Source organism: Brachycentrus maculatus, unplaced genomic scaffold (assembly GCF_059751285.1).
Source record: "Brachycentrus maculatus isolate JH-2025_06_01 unplaced genomic scaffold, ASM5975128v1 h1tg000311l, whole genome shotgun sequence".
Classification (NCBI taxonomy): domain Eukaryota; kingdom Metazoa; phylum Arthropoda; class Insecta; order Trichoptera; family Brachycentridae; genus Brachycentrus; species Brachycentrus maculatus.
The window spans coordinates 210580-233234 of NW_028281061.1; the positions used below are offsets into that span (position 1 = coordinate 210580).

Consider the following 22655-nt stretch of genomic DNA (forward strand, 5'->3'; position numbering starts at 1 on the left):
ATATATATATATATATATATATATATATATATATATATATATATATATATATATATATATATATATATATATATATATATATATATATTTATATATATATATATATATATATATATATATATATATATATATATATATATAATATATATATATATATATATATATATATATATATATATATATATATATATATATATATATATATATATTATATATATATATATATATATATATATATATATATTTATATATATATATATATATATATATATATATATATATATATATATATATATATATATATATATATATATATATATATATATATATATATATATATATATATATATATATATATATATATATGTATATATGTATATATATATATATACATAATTTAGGCAGTATTAAACGAAAATTGCGCCTTTATAATGTTTCCAAAATTATATTTTCATACGATTAACTTATAACCTTACTATTTGCACAACAAAATCACAAAAAAATTATACAGTTATCCTGAATGATTTGACAAAAAACGGGTGCCCCAAAACCGGCTTCACTTTTTAATTTCAAATAATTTTAGTGATAATCGAATGCTCAGCTATGATATTGTCAATTATACAGGTTTGCTTATTCGACATGTGGAATGGATGAGTGAAAAATTAACAGTGAAACTATTTTATGAGATGAATAAGTGAATTAATGAAAATAGGTGACTACTATCCTTAGATTGGCCACACTGTCTTCCTCAAACCAACCTTCTCTCTTATGTTTTCCTGTTACACAATGAATCACCAAATGCACTCGCGTTAGTAAACTAACATTTTTATGTAAACTGCTTACGATGGCGAAATATCAATGCAAAATTGTCCAAATACTGTTTATTGTGTGTCCAAATACTTGTTCACAAAACCGGATTATCTCCAATTGTAGGACTTCTTTTAATTATTTTTTTTTTTACATCTCAACAAAGAACATATCTGGTCAAATAAAAAGGATATTTGGTCAAAATATAAGCTAAAATAATCTAAATAAAATGATATTTTCTGGCGTTTTTTCATGCATGTGATTATAATCCAGGATTCGGACCTCACATACAAATAGAAGAGTGTCTGCTCAAAACACTTATTTTCATCTCACCAATAGATGTCTCTATAGAATTTTAGAGATTTAAGATCAATGTTTCAAAATTGGATCATGTATATAGAACATCCAATAATAGTACCAATTCTACCCAATAATGGGTAGAATTGGTGAATGTTACACATGTGTAAAGTGATTATTTAAACCAGCTTATGACCGTCATATACATGACCAGACTTCCATTTTCTTCTTTATCTTTGTTGAGATGTTAAAAAATAATATGAAAAATATCAATACTATTATTTAGTTACTTTTTAATATTTTCTACAGGGCAGTTTCCCTCATATTATTCAAATACCGCTTAAGACTCATGACGGGCACAATCAGAGTATAAACCAGCGATAATACCACGAATATAATCAAACACGTGGCAGTCTCTTGTCCGAACACTGCCACGATCAGGTGGGTCTTATTGACCCCCAGGCACAGGGTGACCAGCCCCATGATGACGGCCGTGGACCCGCAAACTGTGTGTAGGAACTTGATGGTCGAAGGGTTGATCTTGTCCCTCAACTGCGGGCTGAAGAACGACAGAATCCCATTCACGCAGCTTATCAATGAAAATATCAGTGCAATGAGACCTGGAAATGAGTAGACAAAATTACATATATATTTTTTAGTACAATGATTAAAGAAAACACTTGTTTTTTACCACTTGAGTTTTATTATGGACTACATGTTTCAGGAGTTAAACTTCCATCATTCAGGTCTGTATAATAACAGTATAATAGTTATTATACAGACCTGAATGATGGAAGTTTAACTTCTGAAACATGTAGTCTATAATAAAACTCAAGTGGTAAAAAACAAGTGTTTTCTTTAATCATTGTAACATGTCTTACCACAAGGTTAATGCCGAAACAATAAATAAAATATTTTTTAGTATATTAAAAGCATTAATCACTTTTTGGTATGGTAATAAAATACTCTCCTTATCATCCATTGTTTACTTTGTGTAATACTACTTTTATAAACACTTATTCGTGACTACCGGTTTCGGAAAATCATCCATCGTCAGGTCGTTAAAATAAAGTTATTTACGATTTGTAATTTGTAAAAAAAATAAACAAATGTAAAATTGTATTTTTTTTATTATAATGGCCTGATTATGGATTGATTTTCTGGAATCGGTAGTTACGAATACGTGTTTATAAAAATGATATAACACAAAGTAAACAATTGATGATAAGGAGAGTGTAAAATTACATAATTAGAATCATAATATGTTACTGAATCCGCCTCCGTAAATTTGATCAATTAAAGATTACTTAATGAGTCCAACTCAACGGTAGCCTGTTTAGCTACCGTACTAGAGGTTCTACAGTATCTACTCAATGAATTAGGGCCACCCATTATTTTTTTGAATACTCTGAAATCTTTTGGATTATTATATTTATTTTACATAAATACTTTAAGTTTTCTATTGACATCTAATATCATGTATATTACCTTCAATAATATGTAAAATATACCTGGATTATTTAAGCCTTTACAAAATTTCAAACCCTTTTTCTGAGAAAGGTCCCTAATTATCACAGGTAGACAGATAGTTGAAAGTTCAAAAAATAGTCCTATCTCATTTATTAGTGAAGTTTCTTGAGTTCTGGTTGTTGTTTTGTTCAGAAAGGTTATATAGTTATCGTGTCTTGTGAAAAAAACTTAATTTTTAATTTTAGTTCATAAAGTATAATTTTTTTTTGTAAACACACGTGTTTTTTTTGAAAAGGACAAAATGGGAAAAAGTAAAGACATTTCTGAGGAAAAAAAGTCTAGTGTTATAGTGCTACTGAAATTAGGAATACTATCTAATAGAGAAATTTCAAAAAAAGAAAACGTTTCTCGTCAAACAGTGGACAGAATTTCAAAATCAATAAAAAATCAGTCACCCGCCACCAGCAATCGGCGAAAGAACTGTCGTAGGATTAGAAAAACAACACCGAGGACTGATCGAAAAATCGTTCAAAGTGCCTTAGAAAACCGTAGTGCATCAGCAAAAACATTAAAAATAAAATTGGAAGAAGAGGGTATAAATATATCGGTATCAACACTGAGGCGACGTCTTTACGAAGTAAATCTGAAATGCAGGCGCCCTGTAAAAGTACCAAAATTGACACCACGAATGAAAGCGGATCGATTAAAATGGGCCAGGCTACATCGAAATTACTCGGTAGATGATTGGAAAAAGGTATGTATTTAAATTGAATTTTCAACATATTATTTTAGTAAATAAACTTATATATTTGAATTAAACTTAAATTTTCATTATTTTTCAGGTCATCTTTAGTGATGAGTGCCGGTTAGAAGCCGTGACAGAGAGCCGTCGATTCGTCAGGAGAACACCAATGGAACGTTACAATGAGGCCTGTGTGGTAAAAGTTATCAAACACCCCCCTGCAACAATGATATGGTCATGTATTATTAACAATTTACCTGGGCCGTTGTTTTTCGTGGAAGGAACAATGAACCAAAATTCCTATAAGCAGGTCCTCGAACAAATTTTATTGCCCTTCTACCATACACTCGACCCAACAGAAGGTTCATACACCTTCATGCAGGATGGGGCACCTTGCCACCGGGCTAAATCAATAATAAAATTTTTGTCTAACAAAAATCTGCCTTTGCTCCCCTGGCCTGGAAATTCTCCGGACCTTAATCCTATAGAAAACGTATGGAGCATGTTAAAAAATAAGGTATACTCATTTCCAAATCCGACAGTAGACTGTCTAAAAAAAAATATTCAAAAAATTTGGTCAGAAGACGAAGAAATAAAAAATATGATAAAACAGTGCATTTTAAGTATGCCAAAAAGAATTGAGGCAGTTATTTCTGCCAAAGGTGGAAATACTAAATACTAACTTTATTTATATGAAAATATATGCATAATTTAAGCGTAATAAAGTGTTCATGTGTAAATAAAATTCAATGTTGTTTTATTCAAGGTTTTCTCTGAGTTATTCCTGTTTGAATTGAGAAATTGCGCGAAATTCTGCGTGGCCCTAATTCATTGAGTAGATACTGTAGGTTCGATTACCAGGGAGGGTTGAAGATATATATTTTTGATTTTACACTCTTTTATCTTTTGTTTACCCAAATTAGGTTTAATGACGATTTCGTTATTAATTATATTAATTTATTGCATTTTACATTATTCCAAACCTTGAGATGAAGTGTACAAGCCTCTGAGGTTCATGTGACATATATTTATACTATATAAAATACCATGAATAAAGTTAAATTATATATTTATATAATTATATATATATATATATATATATATATATATATATATATATATATAAATATATATATATATATATGTATATATATATTTATATATATATATATATATATATATATATATATATATATATATATATATATATATATATATATATATATATATATATATATATATTTATATATATATATATATATATATATATATATATATATATATATATATATATATATATATATATATATAATATATATATATATATATATATATATATATAAACACACAATATAATATGGGAACTGTGGGAAAATTAAATTTAAAAAATTAAAATATAGTAATACTAGCAAATATGAAAAGTAAATGGCAGCATTGCCAATACTAAATAATGTCAACAGTCAATGTAGTGTACAGGTAAGCGCATTTGACTACCGGGTTGCAGGTTCCAGGCTCGATTATCGGGGGGGTCTTAATAATTATGAGTGATTTTCCCTCTCATTATTATTTTATATTACCCTGGACTGGTACAAGAAGTGGCGGTCCGCAAAAAAGTGAAAAGTCACAAAACATGATCGCAGAAATACAAATTGTCTCAGTGAATAAAATACTCGTATTTTTTCAGTTACTCTTACCACAGATTCCGTGGGCAGTGTCAAATAAGGCTCCGTGAACTTTTAACCCCAGGATGGCTCCAGTAAGGGAGGAGATGACACCTAACGACGCCAACACTAGGTGCATCATCCTCTTAATCTGTCGGGGTAGAATCGACCCCAACGGACTGTCTTTGCTGAACGAGAGTATAGCCTCCAGCATAAGTAAGCAATTGATACTGGAAAAGAAAATTGTTTTGATAAATATCTATATTGAAATGAGAGCTAAGATTGCTGTAAGTAAGTACAAGCAGGGATTTTTTCCATGCAACGCGAATGAAAATTTTATTTACAACATTTTGAGGGTGTCCAAATACTTGTTCACAAAATCTGGATTATCTCCAATTACAGGAGTTATTTTCATATTATTTTTTGACATCTCATCAAAGATGAAGAAGTATATGGACATAGGCTGGTTTAAGTGATCACTTTACATATTTATGGTTCATATATATTTATATTTATAAAAATAAATTTTTGAAACATTGTTCTTGAATCACCAGAACTTCATGACGAACTTCTTTTCATCTCACCAATAGATCCAGTGAAGTTCTAGTGATTCAAGAACAACGTTTCGAAAATTGGTCATATATACAGAACTTCCGAGAATTTGAGTAGTGTGGTTATCAATAATGGGTAGAATTTGTGAATGTTACACGTGTGTAAAGTGATCACAAACCAGCCTATGACGGTCGCCAGCCCCGTAAATGCCCAGACTATATATATATATATATATATATATATATATATATATATATATATATATATATATATATATATATATATATATATATATATATATATATATATATATATATATATATATATATATATATATATATATATACATATATATATATATATATATATACATATATATATATATATATATATATATACATGGAAGGAAAAAATGCAAGGCTTGTTAAGCATTATCGATGAAATTAAGAAAGGTGTGTTGAGATGGTTTAGAATATAAGCAAAGAATTGTGAAGATCAAGTATTTCAAATACTTTGTATATACGAATATATATATGTATGTATATCTATATATATATATATATATATATACATATATATATATATATATATATATATATATATATATATATATATATATATATATATATATATATATATATATATATATATATATATATATATATATATATATATATATATATATATATATATATATATATATATATATATATATATATATATATATATATATATATATATATATATATATATATATATATATATATATATATATATATATATATATATATATATATATATATATATATATATATATATATATATATATATATATATATATATATATATTGTATATATATATATATATCAGCACTACGACGGATAAAATTCTAGTGATTCTTATCATTACAATTTCAATTTGATACTTACGCCACATACGGAAAACATGATGTGAAGTTGGAAATCATTAACTGAAGCGAAATCATTTGCCGCAAAACGAACTACAAAGAACACCACCAATCCTACTAGCATATGTGCAATAGTATTTGCCGCTTTTCTCACTGCTACTAACCCCCAGTTATGGGGATGAACCGCTTTTCTGTCTTCCATTTTAAAACTAGATGTAAACGATCAATCGAATTGTTCAGATCCTTTCGCTCTTCTTTGCACTAGGACGACTCATTTGTAACTGTTGTATTTTATCGAATCCTTTGAAACATATATGATTGTGTTTTCGCGATTTCTGCTGTTATCAGGCGTGACTCCAAATATTGTCAACGCTTTATTTCTTTGTTGATATAGCCGCACGGTGTGATTAGGTACACAGATAAACCGTATTCAAGCTAAATATAAGCCGGCAACTGTAGATGATGGTCTGAAACTTATAGGTCCTCATGAGACTCAAAATGGAGTTCTATAAATTAAACGCCAAATCAATAAATATTAGTTTTCTTTTAACATCTCATCAAAGATGAAGAAGAATATGGAAGTCTGGGCATTTACGGGGCTGACGACCGTCATAGGCTGGTCTAAGTGATCACTTTACACACGTGTAACATTCACCAATTCAACCCATTATTGACAACCACACTACTCAAATTCTTGGAAGTTCTATATATATATGAACCAATTTAGAAACCTTGTTCTTGAATCACTAGAACTTCACTAGAGACATCTATTAGTGAGATGTAAAGAAGCTTTTTACTAAGCAGAAACTCTTATATTAGTATGTGAGGTCCGAATCCTGGATTATAATCACACACATGAGAAACGCCAGAAAACACCATTTTAATTTTTATTATTAAGCTTATAATTTGACCGGATAATTTATTTACAACATTTTGAGTGTGTCCAAATACTTGTTCACAAAATCTGGATTATCTCCAATTACAGGAGTTATTTTCATATTATTTTTTAACATCTCATCAAAGATGATTTTGTGAACAAGTATTTGGACACACTCAAAATGATGTAAATAAATATTAGTTTAATTATTATTTTTTTAAGATGGGAATTGCATTTATTATTTACCTTGCTTATTATGTACAAGGTTTAAATATCAGTAAGTGGATTTTTGTCCTTGCTAACTAAATAAAGATGTTTTATTTAAATCTGTGCTGGGAACAGGAGGTATAATCTAGTGTGGGCCAATCAGGAACTTCTCAGCATTTGCTCATTGCTGGGAGGAAACCACGTAAAACTCCTCAAGAGAAGGTTGACTGTTGACTGACATCAACAGACCTTCCGTTCCACTAGAAGAGGATTCTGCATATTGTGTCCTGGCTAATTAAAACACTCAATATTACACAGGGTGTATAAGAAGTAGGCGTATACGTGTTTAAAGTATAGACGTTAGTTGTGTATAAAATAATTACTTAAACCAGCTTGACAGGTCGTAAACCTTGTAAATACCCAGACTTCTATATTCATCTTTATCCACGTTAAGATTTGAATTAAAAAATACCGGAAGCGATCATGAGATTTAATTATTGAAAACAAGAGTATTCGGTGTATTTTTTTGACGTTATATGTTACAGAATATAATTTTACAAACATTCGGATGCGATAGTTTGCTTATTGCTGATAGTATAAAAAGTGCGATTCCCTCTGCACCCAATGGTGCATAGGGCACTGCATGAAACTGATGCAATGTAAATTTAATCGTTTACTTTGTGAAGGTAAGGTGTCAGTTCTGCGATTCAGGTAATTCAGGTACCAGTCCTAGGTATTATGAAATAAAAATTTGAGTGAAATTTTTTTTTTTTTTGAACCCTTGGGAATCAAACCTGGGACCTCCACCATGCTAGACAAATGCTCTAACCACTACACGGCAGGCCAAACTTAAAACACAGTAAGGGACATTTTTTTTGTAGTACGTTTTGTTTTGCATTTTTGGTCTAAGTAGAATCTATTTCGTCCGCCTCCGTAGTGTAATGGTCAGCACGCTCGGCTACCGTTCTGGAGGTCCCGGGTTCGATTCCCAAGGGGGGTAAAAATAAATATAAATGATTTTTTCACTGTAATATTTATTCAATATTACCATGGACTGGTGCCTGAAGCGGGGGGCCGATCACCTTTCCTTCATGTGTAAAACGATCATGATAACACTGCGTTTATAAGACAGTGCCCTATGCACCATTGGGGTGCGGATAAGGGTTTAAATTTTTTTTTTAAATCTATTTGCTAAAAAATGCAAAAAAAATGTACTACAAAATAATGTTCCTTACTGTGTTTTGAGTTTGGACAGCCGTACACTGCGGAGGCCGTAATAACACAGTTATAATAATAATAAATAAAAAATCGAGTTTTGATGTACCCACTACTCGATAATCATCTATTCGTATGCGTAATTCCAAATATATTTCAGATTATAATACACACATATAGCACATGTGTAAGCCTAAGTTTTTCTTATCATTATTTGTTATCGTAGGTAAAACGCATCAATCCGGTTTTCCAGGATATTAAGTCGCTGTTGTAACCCACCGTCCTAAACCCTTTGCGCTTCGAGGTCATTATCAAGTCATAATACACGAGGGCTGTTCAATTAACACGTAGACTGACGTCTGAAAACAAACGTACTTAATTTTTTATTTTTTTATTTAAAATGTTAGTAATATTATTTTAATTAAAGTTAAATAAAAACACATAAAAAATGATCCAAATAATTTGTCTCTTTGTCTCTTTATTGGAGAGAACAGCGTAATTCATTTTAAGAATGTAAAGTAGAAATGTCTAGAAAATTAATTGAATTGCCCTTGGGTCTGTTTTTATGGGGAGATTTTGAAGTTATGCGATTTTCAAATGTAATTTTCAAAAAACCGCATATATTTTATATGACCTTTATTATATATTGTATTTTTATTTTTATGATTTTTTTTCTAATTTTTTATGCGATTTTTGGTACATTTTATTTTATCGATTTGAAGTTAATTTACTTTTACTTTTACTTTACTTTGCATATTTAATAAATAAATAAATAAATAAATAAGTAAAAAACTCCCATGTGCAGAAAATCAACAGATCAAGTATTGGGACACATTGAAAATGTTGTAAATTAAAATTTAGCGCAACAGTGTTTTATTATATTTAGAAAAAGCTCGAAGTAAAATATACAATACTAAAATTCCAAAACAAAATCTTAATAATACACTCCTGCATGCATTTGCGTGCGTCACTTGAATGTGTTTTCACTGTTTCATTCATTTTTCATTCAAAACCTTATCCACACCCCAATAGTACATAGGGTACTGCATCATATAAACGCAGTGTTATCTTGATGGTTAACACATGAAGGAAAGGTGATCAGCACTCCGATTCAGATACCAGTCCAGGGTAATTTTGAATAAATATTACAGTGAAAAAATAACTTATATTTATTTGAACCCCCCCCCCTGGGAATCGAACCCGGGACGTCCAGAACGGAATTCGACGTACTGTATAAATTACATGCACGGATTTTTTCGTTCTACTATAATTCACATGTCGTACATCACAATGGGTTTTGTGAATCTAAAGGGATAAAAAAAATAATCTTTGTCTCGGAACATCGTTTATGATTTATGATTCGATAATTAAGTAATCGTTTGTTTTATTAGATTATCTTTAATTACTAACAAAACCCAACCGTCATCTTTTATATGTACAGGGTTTTCCAACTAAGGCGATGTAACAGTTTTTCTTTTTACTACGGATTAGATATTTTCTAATCCAGTAAAATTTAATTTCTTAAACAGTTTTATAATATATATATAAATATATATATATATATATATATATATATATATATATATATATATATATATATATATATATATATATATATATATATATATATATATATATATATATATATATATATATATATATATATATATATATATATATATATATATATATATATATATATATATATATATATATATATATATATATATATATATATATATATATATATATATATATATATATATATATGTCGTGCGTTAATTTGACATTTGTGAACTAGACAGCAGTAGTTTACAAACAGATTCAAGTTGGCGCAATTAATTTATCCAATTTTGTTGTTTTATAACTTTTTTTAACCAAATAAAAAAAATTATTGAATGAAGAAATTGAGTCAAATGTCAAATGGCTGCCGCCACTGTTGATGCACATTTGTGCCCGTTTTATCAATCTGTTTGTATACTGCAGCTGTCTAGTTCACAAATGTCAAATATGATTGACATGCAACGCCATTTGAAAAAATTATATCATCCTCCGATAGTGTGACTCATTTTGTGCCACCCTGTATATATAAATCGAGTACCAGTGGAAGACCAATCGCGGACCAGTCAAGCACATCTGGTTTTTCTAGCACTAACCCTTGGGTAAAATACGTGATTTTTTCACTCTAGACTGGGACCTGAAGCGGAGGGCTGAACACCTTTACTTCATGTGTTAACGATCAAGATAACGCTGCGTCAATACAATGCAGTACCCTATGCACCATTGGGTGAGGATAAGGGTAAGAAGAATAATCTTCTTCTTTTTCTTCTTTTTCTAGATCCTAAGGATCTGTTTGTGCCTCCGCTTGTAGCTCTTGGGATGTTGACTACCAGCTGTCTTTCCACCTTATTGAAGGTCTGCCTGGGGGTCTGCGTCCTGCGTTTATATGATGTAATGCCCTATGCACCATCGGCTGCGGATGAGGGTTTGAACCCTTTGGTCGGATGAGTCACACGCCTGTGACACTACATAAATGTGTCTGCTATGCGACTATCACACATTCGTACGATTGATTTGGCGGTAGACAGAATTCATTCCCTCTGTTCCCGGCATTCACTATCTTTATAAGAAATCAGGTTTAAAACAAGCTATTTTAATTTATTTATTGGTTAAAAAATATATAGGTACATATAAACATACATTTATGAATTCATACATATTACATGATTAATTTATGATTTTTTTTGCGGAAACCCACCAAGCCTCCGTATGTGTCTTGTCGGTGGAGTTCTCTTTACATATATGTAGGTACTTTTTAAAGTGAGATTTGAATGTGAGATTCATCCCTAATTAGATGTTAATATAAATACCTAAAGTGATTGTACGTCCCGTTTTTAGATGTTTAGCCTGTCCCAATATAAAACAATTTTTTTTTTCATTTTTCGTACTCACACAGGAGAAAGTGACCAAGTGCATTTTTTACAAAAACGTGATCATTGACTATGTAATATCTTAATAGCTTAATATTACCCTGAATAAATCCCAAAGTATTTTAGTTAGAAATGTAATATATTGACTTGTTAAAAATAACTAACTGCATTGATGTTTATTTTCTTGCCAAGCAAAAGTGACTTAAATGGCCCTCTTGAACATTTTACGTTTTGTCAGTTGGTCACTTTCTCCTGTGCGACAACGATTTATATTATTTTCTCTTTTTTTCTTTATCGACATTCCTTTTCTTTTATTAATACATTAAAACTATGAAAAAATACGTTTTTTCTTGAATATCCATGCTATTACGTAAAATTGGTGATTGTCTCGTTTTGAGGACAAAAATAATTGGTCAGTTTATAAATTTGTAGAGAAACCCCGATAAGAGAACAAGGATTAAGACAAATTCAAAATGTTATGGTAGTTAAAAATATTTTTAGTGATTCAATTCACTCAAAATGTTGTAAATAAATTATCTGGTCAAATTATGAGCTAAAATAATAAAATTAAAGGATTTTTTCTGGCATTTCTGATGTATGTGATTATATTCCAGGATTCGGACCTCACATACATATAAAATAGTTTCTGCTTATTAAAAAACCTTCATCTCACCCATAGATGCCACTAGTGAAAATTCTAGTGATTTATTTAAAATGTTGTTTTGTTTGTTGTAGAACTTCCAAGAATTTGGTTAGTGTGTTGTCAATCATGGGTAGAATAGGTGCATGTTACACGTGTATAAAGTGATCACTTAAACCAGCTTATGACGGTCGTAAGCCCCGTAATTGCCCAGACTTCCATACTCTTCTTCATCTTTGTTGGGATGTGAAAAAAATGTTGTGGTAGTTTTCAAACGATGTATAGGTTTATGTTACTTTTTCACTAGTCCCCTGACCATTGTAAAAGTATTTATAAGTGGTTGTCTGAGCGTTAAAAAGACAGACGCGCTGCTGAATACGATGAAACAGATCACAAACTCTTCAGATGTTTTTCCTTTGAACCAGGACTTCTTGTATCCCAAGCACAGACTGGAGATTCCGAGGACGAATGTGACGCACGCAGTCAAATTGTGACAGATTTTGATGAAGACTGGTCTGATTATTTTTATTTTAATGGCAAAGTAGGCCAATGGACCATTAATGAATGATAGACAAGTGAATACCAGAGCAGTCACACCTAGAAAAAAAAATTAAAAAGTTATTATTTTTATTAATTACCTTACCTACTACATATTAAAAACCTGTCGCAAAAATACATCGATTCGTAAATTCGTTAATCGTATTTTGATTTAAAATCATAATAATACTTAATTCAACCGTTTTATCATCAATCAAGATTAAGTCGATATCTTAGCAAGGGTTTATTAAAAATAATAATAATAAAATATTAGACAATTTATGTAGCGCAGTTCTTCACTCATTCGATTCACATGCCCAAACCATCTCAACACATTTTTCTCAAAATTATCGTAAAAATAAGTACTCAATATCTACCTAATATTCCATGGGGTGAAGTGAGATGTTTGGATTTAGAGTATATGACGAGAGATGTGCCAGTTATAGCCAAAACGGATCCTGTAAAACCCAAGACCCAGTGGTAACATTTCTTCGTGGGCTTGTCAATAGACGATGACCAGGAGTTGGCACTGGCAAAAGTCATAATCGTCTCAGCCATCAGCAGTTGATACTGTAATAATAAATAAATACACATTTAATATATACATTATAAAATATACATAACATGTCGCTCACTCCTTTCAAGAACGTCATAAATCAAAAAACTTGATTTTTCAGGAGAACGTTTTCAAAGTTTAAAAATATAATACAATATACGAAAAATAAATATCAAGCCGCTTATTGAACTTTTTACTGTGCAACAGATCTTTTTAGGTAAAACCTGAAGGTTCTTTCTCTTTTAATTTAAAAAATAATTAAACAATACATTTTCTTCAAAATGCCATAATAACACTTTCTGCCCTGTAGCGGGTAAATATAAAGTTAAAAATATGCCGCTTTTGCTGGGATATAGTACATTTTCTGGGCATTCCGAAAACATGCACAACAGAAAATTGACGATTTTTGATTTATGACGTTCTTGAAAGGAGTGAGCGATGTGTTAGACAAATCGTAGTCATACAGGAGAAACTGACCAAGTGCATTTTTTACAAATACGTAATCATTGACTGTTTTATATCTTACTAGCTTAATATTGCCATGAAAAAATCCCAAAGTGATTTTAAACATGGAAGTATAATATATTGACTTAAAAATGACTAACTGCATTATTTTCTTGCCAAGCAAAAGTGACTTAAATGGCCCTCCAGAACATTTTACGTTTTGTTAGTTGATCACTTTCTCCTGTACGACTACGAAATGAGTAGTCAACTTTTAAACCAAGTTATGTTTTTAAAAAATAAGCCACTTAGCCAATGGCCCCAATCGGTAGAAAATTATAAACAGTAACGTCCATGCTGTACATAATCTGCCAAAACTCGTTACGTTAGGAATAAAATGAAATAGAAAAATTAATACTCTTGCAAAACTCGCTATGCCAATCGACAGTTCACTTTCTAAAATCTCTCAAAAAAGCTCCAATCGGTAGAAAATTTAATATTCTACCGGTTGCCGCCATTGGTTAAAAAACTTATTTATTTAACATTAACAAACACAATTTGCAAGTGGATTATAAAAATCAGTGTTACTTTATTACAACTAAATTATTCATGATTTTTAAGTAACAGTTTAATACCCAAGACTTGGCATTTCAGCAATTCTTTTTAAGTCATATTATTTTCTCTTTTCGTATTTTTCGGCATTGGTTTTCGCGTATGTTTAATATTTCAAGGGAGTAAACAGTATACTTTCTTACAATATTGGTCAAGAATTGAAATAAGCGGAATAAAAGAAACAATAAACCCCCTATAACGTAGAAATAGGTTCCGCGTTATCAGAGGGAAAGTTATAGGGGGTTAATGTTTTAAATTGTAGTTTTACATTTTAACCTGTGGCTATGACTGAAATGAGTAATTATTGAATAAAAAAATTCACCCCCTATAACGTTCCCTCCAAAGACGCGGTACTTATTTAAATGTTAAAGGGGGGTTTACTGTATATGTTTCCGCTTATACCAAAACAAATGTCGAACTGAAATTTCTTGAACGAACAAAAGCATATATTGTAGAATGTGCAATAAATAAAATTCATTTGCATCTGAAACATGTGTTCTTCTAAGAATTTTACCCTACGAATGGTTATGCAGATTGGGAGGACGGTATCTTTACTCGGTCGTATCTGCTTGCGTATTGACCTCTTAATCCCGCATTCATTGTTTGAAAAATTTTTTAATAGGTCCCTTTAAAAACGATAGATAGAGGTTTCACTGGCGATCACAATGATAAAATATGGTAATGTAATGAATATTAAAATGATATTTGAATACATATATTTTTTTTTTGTAAAAAGCTTGACTGAAACGAGTTCCGGGACCTTTTTTGTTTAAAAAGAAGCCCTGCATAAACGTATGTATTTAACACGTATTTAACATGTATTATACATGTATTTAACAAGTAAATTAAACAAAATAAATAATAAATAAAAGTACTAGAATATCAAATCCAATGGGCTTCGGCATGGTGGTCAACGGCGTTTTTGCACTTATGAGGCAGAAAAAATAAAATAGTAATAAAGTATAAATAAGTAATAATAAAATAGGTCATTTTACATACCCCTATGGTCGTTAGAGCAATATGAAGTTCGAATATTCCCACATTTGCACCAGAGAATACTAACCAACACGTGGAAAAGGTCACTATTGCTATAATCGCATGGTTTACTGTGTTAACGATTCTCCAAAAGACATCCAACGAGGATGCTTCCGGTTTAAAATCAATTTTGACTTTCTCCGCAATTTTTCCGTTTCCGACAGTCATCATAAGTCCTTTAAAAACACTGGCAAACTATTTGTTATAAAAAGGGACACGTATTTTATTCACGTATATGAAAACAATTTTTTTTAATATTTAGAATTTAATTTAAAATTTAGTTAACGCTATAGACGACGAGCTTTCTGGTGATCAGGCACAATGTAGTGCCAGTACAACAGTAGTCTTAATTTATAGGTGCTATTCCGTGGTCAATTATCTTTCAATTAATTGTTCACATTGAATTGAATGCCTAGATATCACCGATTAAAAAGATTGTCCATTATGTGACTCAAAGAAACTTTAAATATTATACATACTGATGAGTATATCTCTTGGTCGATTTGCACGTAATTTCTGATAAAATCTTCTCCGTTTTTATCATTCATTATGTAGATTTTGCTAATTCTACGTAATTTACGAGCATATTGTAGTCTAGGGCTGAAATTACAGTGAAGAGTTGAGGATTGTAAATTATAATTTTATTTGGTAAATACCACTACTTAATCTATTAAATCGAAAGTTATCTATCCAAGTTTCTTAGTACAGTTGTTAGGCTTATTTCAAGGCATTTCTACTCTTAGGGCGCTTGTCCACTACCCGGAATTTTACCGTCTAGTGCGGTTTTAAAAATGAAAGCGACTATGACAGTTCAGCTGTCCAAACTTAAAACACAGTAAGGGACATTTTTTGTAGTACGTTTTTTTTTTGCATTTTCGGACTAAGTAGAATCTACTTAGTCCAAAAATGCAAAAAAAAACGTACTACAAAAAAATGTCCCTTGCTGTGTTTTGAGTTTGAACAGCCGAGTTTAGCGTGATCAAATTTACGCGCAACGTGTTCACGCACCGATCAAGAGCACCGATCCGAAGAAAGATGGACAAAAGCACAAGCCAATCCAAGCCATTGTTTTAAAACGCGAACTGACGTGCTGGACGGTAAAATTCCGTGTAATTTCGTGTAGTGGACAAACGCCCTTAGCATGCAAAACTAATCTTTAATGCGAAGCTATCTTCAAGTTAATACCACTTGAGCTGTAGAAAATTCTTGCAACATGGAACTTACTCATTGCAACTTACTAACGTAGAATAAATCTAGTTTTTTTTTTTTTGCTAAATACCGATATTCCTTTGTTATTGTGACACGAGTTTCGAAACAGTGGTATTAACCAAATAAAACTTAAGACCCAGTATTCGTTAAGTCGTAACTTAATTTTCTGTAAATCTTGGTAAAAATTTATGCAACTGTTTTTTTTTTCTTACAGCACCGTTTTTGCATTGAAAAAATAAGGTTTTCTTGAAAATAATTATACGCTTTTGAAAAAAAGAGTTGTTGAAAGGTAAGGAGTTTGAAAAAATATATAAATATTTTTTCTGTCCAATATATTCTAAAAAAAAAACAAAAAAATATCCAATATACATATGTATTTTAAATAATCGGGTGCGACATGTCTGTGGCCGGTGGAATGAATTCTTTGTTTGCGAATATCCTTAAATTAAAAACGGATAGGTATTATCACAGTGACTGTCAAATCAATTAAATTTAATTATGTTTTTTTCTTGTTTTCAAACTTATATGGTTTTTTCAAAAGTTGTTTTTGACTTCTCTTCTTGTTTGTTTCATCCGGCTCACTATTCCAGCTCTATTACAGCTCTATAAATCATAGACAATAAACCATATGAAATTTAATGACGTATGCGAATGCACGTTTGTCGTTTTATTAAAATATCTAAAGTTCTTCTTCTTATTATTATAGGCCTTGCGGCCTGTTTTTGAGAGGGATTAGCTTCCTGCGACGTCGATTCCCAGCTATCGGCCCATCTCTTTTGTGGTCTGCCTGGAAGTCGTCTACCATGGGGTTGGCCGTACAGTGCGATGTGGGGGAGTCTGGATGGTTCCATTCTCCTCACATGCGCATACCATTGTCTTCTTCGTTGCCTGCCCACCTTCTTCGTTGCCTTCCCCACCAAGTTTAAACCTTAATATCTCCCTTAGTTCTCTACAGATTTCAAGAAGAATGTTACCGAAAGTCTCGTGATTTTTCATAATAATCACACATCGTGATATTTTTCCATTCTCTACTTGTTTGCTATTATTACCATCTAGTACAGGCCTGACCAACCCAAATTGCACCCCGGGCGGCATCCATGACCTAAAATTTTCCCAAGGACCACATACAGAGAGTATTATTTTTTTTAAATATAATGAATTTTATACTTGTTGATTTTTTAGTATTATAAATAATATGAATGCTGATGTAATCAGAAAGTACAATCTAGATAATTATTTTTTTTTAAAAACACATTACTACAACAAGATGTAAGAAGAAAATACACATTGAACCAACAAGAAATGTATGTATCTTTATAGTAATAAACTCTTTTATCAATTTTAACTATCAAAATGATTAATTAGTACACATAAATCAAACAATATTACCAATTTTACTTTCAATAAAACCAATTTATCAATGGCCATTCACTGCGAGATTTGAGTTTCTTTTCACCAGAATATATGCATTTCATGTAATTACAGAAACTTGATGAAAATATGATTTAAAATATATTCTGAATGACCCGATATGTTTTTTTTTAATTCGTCATACATGACCGCGGGCCGCAGGTTGGCCACCCTTGATCTAGTACAAAGTTCGTCTTTAATTCCTCTCTTCCTACGACCATACATTTAGTTTTATCATTATTCTTTTTAGTAATAGAGTGTCGATGAATAATGGTTGAGTGGAAATGCGATGACTGACCATTCTCTGTAAATGTCTTTGCACTGTTCCGTGTCTGTCTGCCGTGCTGGTCGGGGTTGTGGGCGTCTGTGTGCCGGCCAGCGTCGGGTTGGAGTCGGATTTAGCTGACTAATTGAACTAAATACTAATCCCTTTCACTGCCTGCACTAAGGTCCTTATAGATGATTTGGTGACGGATTTACAAACATGTATTTATTTAGATTGGCGGTGACAGGTATATTAAAAGCTTTTAAATGTAAATTCACAGTGAAATCGGGATACAATTTTATATTGTTTCACATTTTCAATAAATTTCGAAACATAGTTAAAAAAATTGCTTTGCAAGAGCAGATCTGTCAAGAAGCCTAGATGCTTCTGTATCAGATCTGGGCATGCGGTGGGACAGCTTTCAATATTCTTTATAGTCATGTTATATTTTGGTGTCGATAAACCTTTCATTCTACTTAACCCTCCCTTCCCGGCGTTGTGTACCTTGTAAAAGTGATTTTTTCAATCCAATATTTATTCACTATTACCCTGGACTGGTACCTGGAGCGGAGGGCTGATCACCTTTCTTTCATGTGTTAACCATCAAGATAACACTGCGTTTATATGATGCAGTGCCTTATGCACCATTTGGGTGCGGATAAAGGTTTGAAGAAGAAAAAAGAAATAACTTTTAAATTAATAGAAGAAGCTGCTTAGATCTAGTTTTTTTTTTATAAATAATTTCATAAAAGTCTTAAATTGAAACTAATTTAAGTTGAAATAATTGGTGTCTATCATATTGTCCTTGTAGAATGAATCAAACATTTTTCCTTGCACTCATTACACATCTTTTTCACCAGCGCCTGCAGGTCTTCTCTAAATTTTATTTGGTGTTTCTATATACACATAAAAACACCTCTGTCAAAAAAATAAGTGTGTAATAAAAAAACACTAATCGGATACTGCGTAGCAAACGATTTTTTTTATCGAATCGTTTTGAAATCAAATCTGAAATTACGTGCAAACGAACGCATATTCAAGAACCATCTAGATATTGCATAACGTATCGTTCAGTTATTAAGTATTATAATTTTGTAAACAATAATATCATTGACGTCAAATCGATATAAATACTACGGTCATGAGTCACGATTACACAATGTTGAAATACCACTTATTTTCTTTGACAAATCAAAACGTAGTCCTCGCAAAAATAATTCAAATTCAATTTTAATAGAAAATATTTTAAGACTCCAAGGGTAAACAACATTTCATTCTTGCTTAAGTTTTTGAACTCAAATTCTCAAATATATCAGGAGTCAGAAATACGAAAGACGCAACCAAATGTGTTTACTGATTCAGGGGATTAGCTTTAAATGATCGAATCCCATAACCGAATTGAGTAACGACTTATTTTAATAATAAAAAATAAAAATAAAATAAAATGGTGGGTGCAATACTTATTCAGCCATGTTGTATAAATGTCAGTAAGGAGATTTTTTAAAACTTATTTTTACATATTTTAAATTTTATTATTTATTGATTCGGCAATAACTTTGTGGAAAGACATGATTATTTTAATAAAAATTAAAAACTTGAAAAATCCACTTAATTGAGTTTTATTTTTACTTACGACTAGTTTCGAAAACGACAATTGTTTTCATCTTCTGGCACAAATTAAAACTTACCAATTTAAATTTGTACCAGAAGATGAAAACAATTGTCGTTTTCGAAACTAGTTGTAAATAAAAATAAAACTCAATTAATTAAGTGGATTTTTCAAGTGTTTAATTTTTATTAAAATATTTTTAATTTGTATATGGTATCGTTTTTTTTATATTTAAATTTACGCTTTGTGGTAAAATGTATCCATTATTAATTTAAGTTTTACTTAGTTCATTTATTCAAATTATTATATTGGTCATAATATATGTAACCTCCACGTCAATGATTCATCGAGAAGGAAACATATTAATAATACTAACAATACCTACTGCAAAAAAAAATGCAGTCGTTAATAAACATACAATATAAATAAATACTGTTTATTTAAACATATTACATATATAATGTAAAAGTCACAAAGAAAATATTACCGATGAGTAATTTCCATTACTCATTTTGGGACATGGGATTAAGGTTGACAAGACTGAAAAACACATAAGAAAGTAACAAACAAGAAAACACTAAACATACTATACTTTATAAAGCACTAGACGGTACAGTAAATTGACATATAAAAACATAAGGTAAGAAGCATGTTTAAAGGAAAAAAAGAGAAAATATAACTATTCACTTAAACACATATCTTTTAATAAAGTATTGTATCAGTTCATTCATTTTAGACCTTGACTGGGTTTTATTTTATATGTGTTAGGCAGCTGGTTAATTTAGGAATAGGTTTGTTATGAGGAAAAATTATTTTTTGTTCTCCGGGTATTTTTCCCTGCAGCACTGTATAGGTGAACATAATTTATCCCAGAATATTTTTTAAAAAATGTAGGTTCCAGTGATAAATGTGTTTTTTTTCATCTCTCTGTTTTAAGAAAGGAGACGGTGATAGTAAAGGAGAAAGGAGGAGATTTGTTTACATACGATTCATAAATCGCCGGATATATTCGCAAATTGACAATTTTCTTTAAAACCATAACATATTGACTGCCAAAATAGAAAAAAAACGATCCTTGGGGCCACAATTTTTTATTGTTGGTTTGTTTTGAAAATACACCAGATTCACCCATTTTTGAAGCAAAATTTTGTGCTTAGTTCACAAATGTCAAATATGTTTGACGTTACGACGCCTTTTACAAAAATTATAACATCTTCCGAATGGTGAATAATTTTGTGCCACCCTGTACGTAGATCAATGTCAGCCATCAGACAAAATGACAGGCTGACTATGTAATAACAAGTAGTGAATACGTTCGATAGAATTTCGTTATGGTGTTTTTAAATTCGACCGATTAGTCCGATTTGAGAATTGAAATATTAACATGTGTTCCCATTCCTATGATATATAAGTAAATTTTGCAAAGCAAGTTTTATTTGACAAAATTTTGCCTAGTGTAGAGATTCCGGTTTGTTCCGATTCATTTAATAAATGTATGATTTCGTTTATATTTACATAATTAGATCATTAAATACATATGACGCACGAAATACCGAAGTTATACTATGGAAAATGATGGATCTTTGGTTTACAACTGATAAAACGTTTTTAGATAAACCGTGATTAACCTCTCTGAAATCACATTAGCTTTTTATTATTATTTTAAGATGGATAATAAGATAGTAAATGTAATCCTAAAATGATTGTGTTTCAAATATATACGAACGTGCTTATTGATACGATCTTATCAATTGAGAATGATGGCAGCACGTAGGTACTTACACCCGACCAAGTATAGGGTCCGCCATCTAAAGTTTTTTTTTTCAACTAGTGCTTATTTCGTGAATGGTAACACTTAGCTCATGTCTGATTTGACAGATAATTAGTTTTATCCTTCCGCTGAGCGAATATGGTTGTGTATACGCTTGAACAACGCTGGGAAATATTGCGACATTACTTTGAAAATCATGGTAATGTTGCAGAATGTGTGCGAAAATTGCGTACGGTTTTTGGAAGAAGAGAAGCACCGTCAGCTCCGTATGTTCGTTATCTTGTGAAAAAAGTGAAAGAAACTGGCATCCTCATCGATAAACCAAAGCGTGAAAAGCCAAAAACAGTGCGTACACCCGAGAATATCGATGTTGTGGCAGAAAGTGTGCGTGAAGCGCCATCAACATCAATTCACCGTCGTTCTCAACAATTGAACATTTCGGAGACATCATTGAGACGAATTTTGCATAAAGACCTTGGTATGACGCCATACAAAGTCCAATTGGTTCAGGAGTTGAAGCCAACTGACCATCCAATGCGTTTTCGCTTCGCTGAGTGGGCCTGCGATCGACTTACAGAAGATGCCGATTTTGCCAAAAAAATCATCTTTTCGGATGAAGCTCATTTTGATCTTGGCGGGTATGTAAACAAGCAAAATTGTCGTATTTGGGGCACAGAAAACCCGCACGCATACATTGAAAAGCCGGTACACCCAAAACGAGTCACTGTTTGGTGCGGATTTTGGTCCAGAGGCATAATTGGGCCATTTTTCTTTGAAAATGAGCAAGGAGTGGCCGTTACAGTCAATGGCGATCGTTATCGGGCCATGTTGAACGGATTTTTGTTCACAAAAATTGAAGAGGAGGATATTGGCAACATTTGGTTTCAACAGGACGGCGCTACGT

The 22655-nt window shown here is 31.1% G+C and overlaps 2 protein-coding genes across 2 annotated transcripts; both read right to left on the bottom strand.

The window, feature by feature from the left end:
- Positions 1 to 406: 406 nt before the first annotated feature.
- Positions 407 to 5326, bottom strand: LOC148304552 (transmembrane reductase CYB561D2-like). The gene is made up of 3 exons (XM_088268056.1): positions 5322 to 5326; positions 5011 to 5207; positions 407 to 1724 (listed from the first exon to the last, which is right to left on the bottom strand). The coding sequence occupies exons 1-3, from the start codon at positions 5324 to 5326 to the stop codon at positions 1408 to 1410; spliced, it is 519 nt and encodes a 172-aa protein (XP_088124182.1). The 3' UTR covers positions 407 to 1407.
- A 7272-nt stretch (positions 5327 to 12598) lies between these two features.
- On the bottom strand, positions 12599 to 15655 carry LOC148304553 (transmembrane reductase CYB561D2-like). Its single transcript, XM_088268057.1, has 3 exons — positions 15452 to 15655; positions 13221 to 13413; positions 12599 to 12903 (listed from the first exon to the last, which is right to left on the bottom strand). The coding sequence occupies exons 1-3, from the start codon at positions 15653 to 15655 to the stop codon at positions 12599 to 12601; spliced, it is 702 nt and encodes a 233-aa protein (XP_088124183.1).
- Positions 15656 to 22655: the final 7000 nt, after the last annotated feature.